At 33.4% G+C, this 8,049-nt stretch overlaps 1 protein-coding gene across 1 annotated transcript; it reads right to left on the bottom strand.

Moving 5' to 3' along the window:
• Positions 1 to 528: 528 nt before the first annotated feature.
• On the bottom strand, positions 529 to 5,966 carry LOC121244250 (beta-amyrin 11-oxidase-like). Its single transcript, XM_041142265.1, has 8 exons — positions 5,731 to 5,966; positions 4,434 to 4,914; positions 3,129 to 3,398; positions 1,751 to 1,840; positions 1,332 to 1,410; positions 1,043 to 1,149; positions 758 to 882; positions 529 to 622 (listed from the first exon to the last, which is right to left on the bottom strand). The coding sequence occupies exons 1-8, from the start codon at positions 5,964 to 5,966 to the stop codon at positions 529 to 531; spliced, it is 1,482 nt and encodes a 493-aa protein (XP_040998199.1).
• Positions 5,967 to 8,049: the final 2,083 nt, after the last annotated feature.

Raw genomic sequence — 8,049 nt, 5'->3', positions numbered from 1 at the left:
GGAAAACCCAGCTGGCCAAGATCAATTCCTCTAATTTTTTTTTCTTCTTGTCTGATCCAGTGGAGGCAGCTGGAACGTCTGCTCCAAGAAAAAAAGATCAAGTTCAAGGTGGTAAGTGGGAACTAAGATCTAATTAGTTCTTGCTGAACCGTTTCTCTTTTTTTGGGGGGGTCTAAGCAGGTAAGCTGTTCTTAATATTAAAGGTTAATGGATTTTGTAGTCATTGCATGTTGTAAATATTGACAGTGCATGGCTAGTCCAGATTCATCCAAAATCTGAACATATATATATATATATATAGCATCAGTGCTTTTATTCAATATATAAATTTAATCATCACAAGTTCAAGACTTATTTCAAGCTAAGAGTACTAAGAGAAGGTGTGCGTGTGTGCGCGTGTGCAGAGAGACAGAGATCTAGAGAGAGCAGAAGATGGCAGAATATCTCTGTCCATATTGCTTGTAGGGCAATTATTCAATGGAAAGTACAAGAGATCAGCACTGATGAACTTTTTGCTAATGCAAATGATTATGTGACTTTTATGACCCTTGCAAGACCCAGATCTGCTGGCCTTGCTATTGGTAGATGTGTCACTGGGCACTCTGGATTAAGTAACTCCACCCTGCACCAATATGCATGGATAAAAAGAGTAAGATTTCTTGGACAAGGATCACTAGTTGCATTGGTTTAGACAAAAAATCGTTCCCAAAATTAATGTTAAAGGTTGCAATGAGAGAACAAGAAAAGTACTCAGTACCTGTAGTTGAGAAGATAACAATGAAGGAAAACGCTGATCTCAATTCTGGCCAGATCACTTCCAGGGCAAACCCTACCTCCTGCTCCAAATGGAAGGAAAGTCCCTGCTTTTGGCTTATAATTATTCTACCCACAAGTCAAGCAAATAACAATTCAGTAAATCCAGGTTATCATGTGTACCTATTGCAGAAGAAATGAGAAGAAGTAGTACTAGTACTGTATTTACACAAGCCTTTTACCTCTTTGTTTAACAAAAGTTAACAATCCAATTCAAAGATATACTTACATCCCATCTGGAAGGATCAAATTGTTTTGGGTTTTCATAGAGTTCGGGATCCATATGAACGCTTCTGTTCCAGACTAAAACTTTCCATCCTTTCGGAATCAGATAACCTTCACGCACAAACAAAAAAAAAAAGGAAAACCTTAAGATCATGATTACATTGAAGAGGATATACGCGCGCGCGCGTATATATATGTATATGTGTGTGTATATATATATATATGTATATGTGTGCATGGTAGAGTACTAGACGTATGAAAATATTAATGGGATAATGAATGGAATAACTGACCGTTGAGGTTAACGTCCTCTTTGGCCTCTCTAAAAAGTGAAACTGAGAGACTAGCTCTGCGCAACATCTCGTTAATTACCTAATTAAGCAATTCATGCATAAGAGTATCATGAATTATGCAGCTTGTTAGAAACATTAGATATTAAACGTTCAACAGACAATACATGTTTGACCATATAATAATAATAATTACTATTATTCCAATACTATTCTGTTATTTTAGTATAGACTGATTCTCTTGTTATTAAGTCTATCTATGACAAGATCGATAAGATTAGCTCACATGCAAAGGGCGAATCTAGCTAATTATTTATTTAATTGATATTAAATTAAAAAAAAAAAAAAAAAAAGTCTCACATGCAGCTCCTAATTATAATTAATTACTAATTAAGTCCAATATGATCCATATTATATATTACCATGGAAAGATAATTCATTTGTCTTATTTCGTCAAGGCTCAGGCCTTTCTGTGTAGAAGGTCTTCTCTTCACGATCTCCACTTGCTCTTCCTGAAAAACACAACCACGTGTCAGTTTAATTAATTAAGAATGTCTCTGTCATCTCCAAGAGCTTAGCTCTTCGTCAATTACAGCTAGCTAGACTTCAAGTTAATCAACGTCGATCTGTAAACTTGCATGCATGTACCCATAAATGCCGTACGTTCTCCGACACTTTTTTTTTTTGTTTTTTGTTTTTTTTTTGCTCTAAAGACTTGTCAGCTAGCTTGTATTTTATGCATGACAAGTACTTATGAAAATGATATATTTATAATTATTTTACAACTATATTATGTATCATTACAAGAAGAATAACTTTTACGATAAGTTATTTTTGATAAAAATAATTATTTACAATGAGAATTGATTTATTTTGATAGAAAAATATCATTTTCGTTATATATAACTGACCAGCTAGCACTATATATACACTTTTTTCTTGTAGTATATGCATGTGTTAAAACTTATTTTAAACTCAACCAATGAGATAATTGTGTCACTTCATTAAAAATAATCTCAATTTTAAAGACTAGCCTTGTATCTTATGATGGCTGATAATTTCTTTTCTTTTACTTCTATATAATTACTTATCGAAAAAGTATTTCCTTTTTTTATATATATCTACTACCAAGAAAAAAAAAAGGAAAGAAGAGAAAAATTAAAGAACCAAATAAAAGTTTCAGATATCATGAAAATGCATGTTTTAAGAGCATTAGCATTGATTTATGTATATGCATATATAAAGTCATATTTGCATAATATGGTCCTAAAATCTTCCACATTAACTTATGCATATCCAAATATTTAGCTACATATGAACAGTACTTATCCAAATTTGGATAACCACTATTCACCCTACAAATCATATTTTAATCATTATTTCTCTCTCCTCCCACTCCCTCTCTTACAATCCTTTCCTTTTCTCCCTCCTTCAACAACACAACAAACTTTCACCTGCATATTCATTTTATTATTATGATATATTATATATATTTTTTTCATTTTATTATATTTTTAATATAATATATAAAAAAATTATATTTTTTATTATTGCATTTGTATTATTAATGTCAAATGTATGTAGTGGATGCTAATTACAAAATATATATAAAAAATTGATTTTAGCAAAAATTAATAATAATATTGTCTCAAATATGCATAAACCAATGTAGAAATTTTACTTGAATGACAAAGTGGATATGCAAAAGAGGTGATTTTGCATATGCATATGCATAGACCAATGCTAATGCTCTAAGCTGTTCCAAAGATCAGTAAGTAATACAGCGTACGTACTACTCACTTTGGCTTTTCTAAGGACCTCAGGATGTTGGGACAGGTAGATGACTGCCCACGTTGCACCATGTGCGGAGCTTTCATGTCCAGCTAACATTAGCACGATCAATATATCTATGATATCCTCCTCCTCCAATCCTCTACCTTCTTCATCTCTGACTCCCAAAAGTAAATCCATCAGATCTTTTTTTGCCTCTGTTTGATTGGAATTGTTGGCGATTATTTCCTTCTTTTGTTCTAGTATGGACTGAAAGATCTTGATCAGTTCCTTTCGTGCCTGGACAAAACCATTATGAATTCCCATTTGTTTCATAAATACACTTCTACTCATGTGGATATGGGTCTTCAGACAATTCCTAGCCAATAGGATGAGAAATTATATGTATTTGTAGTTTTAGGGTATGCAGGCCAGTATGCTCATTTTTTTTAAAAAATGGATAAATTTAAAATCTACATAAAAAAATTATTTTGTTAAAAGTGTTCTGAAAAAAAAAAAAGACATAAGAGGAAAAATATGAGTTTTAAAAAGATATCTCTGGCGTTTATAATTCACCTCTATTAAGTATTACTTCGCCACAAATAACTTTTACGGCTCCAATGTTGGCCACAAAAATTATTTATTGTGGTGATTTTCTTAGTTCGACCGAAATAAGATGCCGCTATAGTGACCGTATCTTGTTGCGACGATATAAATCGCCGCAATAACTATAAAAGTTGCCGCAAAAGTGATCTCCCTAAGCATTTTCCAATTTCGTGAAAAAAATCAATGGTAAATTGAAAATCGCTACAAATAAGGACTATTAGCAACGATCTTAAAATCACTAGAAATGATCTATTTCCTTGTAGGATCATTTTCTTTAAAAAAAAGTGTGCAGAACTTATACATGACCCTTAAACTTTATCAAAAATTACTCTAATGGATATACTATATATATATATAGCAATTGTAGCACATATTCAAACTTTTTTTATATATAGAATAGCTAACTATTCAATGATCGATGCAAGATGATGAGAGAGAAAAAAGTATTTTATCTCATCTCATCATTACAATTTTTTTAAATTTCTATACAAAATGTAATAAATAATTCAACTTTTTCAAATTTCAAAATAATAATATATAATATTAAAAAATAATATTCTAACAATATTTTATTAAACTTTCAAGTTTTATCTTAATCCATCTCATCTCAATTCACCATCCTAAATGTTCCGGAATACGTACATACAGTACACATGTCGTATGCATAAGATGTCATGTCATGAAAAATAGATTTTCATGATGTAAGTATATAATTGTACTGATCTTTACCTTCAAACCTCTACGGAATGCAGATCCGGGGAGATTAATAACTTGAGACTTCATTCCAGTACTTAGGTCACTGTACGAGTTCTTTATTGAGGAAATAACAGCTTCGCTATAGCTGCTGATGAAAATCTTCGTGATGATCTCAAATCCAACCCGCCTGAACACAGTTAAGAGCTCAACTGGCTTATTCGTGCTAGCCCACTCTTCCATTGCAGTTGCCACAATGCCCTCGATCATGTCAATATGTCCGGACAGCACCTCATGGCCATTCATAGGAGCTGTGGTTAATCGCCGCAGGCGCTTATGCTCAGACCCTGAAAGGTTGTGGAATGATGTACGGCCTGCAAGGATCGTTGTGGCCTTAGGATAACCAAGTTTGAATCTCGCGTCATCTGTCAGAACTCTTCGGCATGTTTCTGGGCTGCAAACAATAACACAGGGGCTTCCAAACAAGTAGGTCTTATAGATACCGATCTTTCCATATCTGTAATGAAAACGAAATCTATTAGGACTAAAATATATTAATGTTGCAGCCACTCTCACTTTTTTAGTTCGTGCCTGTGTTTTGTTCAAAAGAATAATGATTAAACTTTTTAGAGTGCAAAGAAACCATGCAGCTTGCATGTACATATGAGACATGCATGCCAATCGGTTAAGAGTTGCATGCATGGGTTTGGCTTAGGTCTAATTCTTGTTAGAACTGGACCAAATAGATGTAAACGTGACACAAATGTCTTGTATCAAAATATATCAGGACACGTGCCCCCACATCCAACAGAAACTAGCTAGACCCTAATGATTAGCAGTTCATTCAAGGGATTCTAACCACGACCAACAACTTAGCTAGGGAGAATTGTTGGAATATACAAAATCACATAGAAGAATTGGAACTAAAGTCCCGAGAAGCCAAACAAAGGGCTTCATCTAGTAGTAAGCTGTTAGTTGATAGTTAAGTTCGTTAAGTGCAGATAAGTTAAGTTGGCCAGATGTCAAGCATTGAATAGTCATGTTAATCAATCACAAGTGTATAAATAGATGCTTTTCATGTATAGCTATGATCTACACGAAGTTAATGAGAAGTAATTCAGATTCTTTTCTCAAGTTCTCTGTTTTTCAGTTTTACTATTTTTTTAACAATTTTACATGCTATCAGAGCATAAATGTCAAACCATTTTGCAAGAAGCTGCCACCATAAATGCTTTGAATCATGTGTTTTAGTATTTTTGTGCGAGATTGTGTGTGCATGTGTGTGTGAGAGAGAGAGAGAAAGAGAGAGAGAGAGAGAGAGAGAGAGAGAGACTTGGAAAAAAGGTTGTGCACGAAGGATTCAGGGTCACCGGATCGAAAAGCTTTGAGGAAGGCTGGGAGAGAGCCAAGGAAAGGCAATCCCATATCTCCAGGTGGGAGAGGGTATTGTGTTTTCCCAAGCCTATCAACATAATACCACTCATTGAATCCCTTCAGAAATTGGAATACAAAGACATAAACACCTAACAGAACTGCAAGAATCGAACAGATGATCATCATAAACTCCATTTATGAATTTCTCTTCCTTATTGCATGCACATACACAAATCCTTGCTACCTAGGCCACCTTTTATACTACTCGTGGTTGCCATCTTCATTAATATAAATTAATTGAAGCAATATTAATTGTTATTGATTATTGCTGAGAGAAACAAAATTGAAAAACTATTTGTATTATTATAATTATTTGATGCAGGGGATCATTTGGGTCTGATGATAAAGAAATGCCTAGATCAATGAAAATATGGCAAGAAACGGTAAACTTTGAACTTTCCACGGATTTGGGCAATATAAAGTCAATATAATTTACCCACAATAGTTCGTAGTTCACGCTTTGATCTCGAAATCAATCATTTTCTCTCTCAGTCATCAACTTACATTTATTATACACAGCAAGAAAACTGCTTATTTATGATTAATTATTTCCAGCGAAATAACTATTTCTAACTAAAATAGCAAAATGATTATTTTCAGCTAAAATGAGTCTACTTTCATCTTGAAATCAGTCATTTTCTCTCTCATTCGTCAAATATTTACATTCCTTATAAATTTTTCTTTTTAAGAAAATATTTTGTTTGAAGTTTTGGAAGTACTGATTTTTATTTTGATTTTCACATTATATTTTGTGGAATTCTTGTTTATTTACGTATTAAATTAATTTTCATTCAATAATTGAAATTTTTTCTTTTCCAGCAAAACTCTCGTAACTTTGGATCCGAAACTATTTAGGCCTGGTTGGTGGACTTAATTCATTAGCTAGGAAATTTTTTAATTTTATCAATAAACCATATTAATTTCCAAAATCTTCTCTTTCATGCTTTGAAGTCTTATTTCAATCTCAATTCTATCCAACATCATAATTAATATTATCAAGTAGTACTCTATGATCTTCTTGATCTATTTACATATTAATAATATTTATATTATTTATAATTCCCTGTCATGCTGGATATATAGCTATTGCATGTTTTTTAGTCAAGAATATTTAGTCCTGGTGACATTTAGTCAAAAATTCTGGTTAGTCAAGAATGTTGATCAGTCGTTTAATCAAATGGAAAAAATCTTCTTACAAGCGATTTCGCATACCAAACTGTGCACCAATATTAAATGTAAGGCATTTTTTTATTTTTTTTATAATAAAAAAAAGTTATATAAGTGTTGGTATGCGATTTGGTGCACCAAACCGCATGTACCTAGCCTGTCCCAATTAAATGATCAGTCAATTTCCACGGGCATCACAATGATGAAGATCTATTAATATATTAAGGGAAACGTTTTTCCCACAAATCAAGGTGGCCACCGATTGAATTTTTTTTTTTTTTTTTTACTTAAATTTTAAGTAAGGATTTTAAAATGAATTTCTGATTTTTTTAATATTTAGTGAATTTAAAAATATATTTGAAAACAAAAAACAAAAAGAAAAAAGACAATTTTTCTTTTGCGGTTGTTTCGATGACCCTCTATGGGAGTAGCACCACCCATATCTTAATCAAGTCATGTCAGCGAAAGTACATAAAGGTCAAGATTTTAGAAAATTGTTATTAGCAACTCTGTTATCCCATGATTCATGGAATTTTCAAATTTGGCAAATTCTCGTTGGTTTGCTAGGGTTTGGCTATGGAGGCCTCCCCTCCCCTTCCCTTGGCAGGGGTTGTATCGGTGGGCCAGGGATTGTAAACGTTTGCACAAGTAGTTTCTAACTCAACGGGGCAGTCTTCCTTTAGGCTACCGATGAGATATCCGATGGAGGTTGATGGTGAGTAGGGTTTTGTTTTCTCTAAGGTTGAAATGTCTAAGGGTGCGATCGATTTCAAATTTGCATTGGTTCTTAAGTTCTCTCATATGAGGCCTTCCATTGATGATATACGTTCCAATGTTGAAAAATCGTGGGGATTGCTTGAGGTTCCTATTGTTAGCTTTATGGATGATCTGCATGTTCTTGTTCAGATGAAAAGTGAACATGATTTCTTGCATGCCTAGGCTCGTGAAGGACGTACTATGTGTGGTTCTAACTTTCAGTTATTCATATGGACCAAGGACTTTGATTTGTCGAAGGAATCTTCTCTAGCACCGCAATGGATTTTTCTTCCAG

The sequence above is a fragment of the Juglans microcarpa x Juglans regia genome, chromosome 8S (assembly GCF_004785595.1).
Source record: "Juglans microcarpa x Juglans regia isolate MS1-56 chromosome 8S, Jm3101_v1.0, whole genome shotgun sequence".
Taxonomy (NCBI): Eukaryota; Viridiplantae; Streptophyta; class Magnoliopsida; order Fagales; family Juglandaceae; genus Juglans; species Juglans microcarpa x Juglans regia.
This window is presented reverse-complemented; position numbering and strand designations above follow the sequence as displayed.

What these genes read in the sequence shown, in the direction of transcription:
- LOC121244250 (XM_041142265.1), bottom strand. Translation starts at nt 5,966, where the DNA reads ATGGAGTTTATGATGATCATCTGTTCGATTCTTGCAGTTCTGTTAGGT. An exon ending in CATTCCGTAGAGGTTTGAAG is followed by an intron (nt 3,399 to 4,433) that starts GTAAAGATCAGT and finishes GGTTTTGTCCAG; the next exon opens with GCACGAAAGGAACTGATCAA. An exon ending in AAATGAATTATCTTTCCATG is followed by an intron (nt 1,411 to 1,750) that starts GTAATATATAAT and finishes TTGCTTAATTAG; the next exon opens with GTAATTAACGAGATGTTGCG.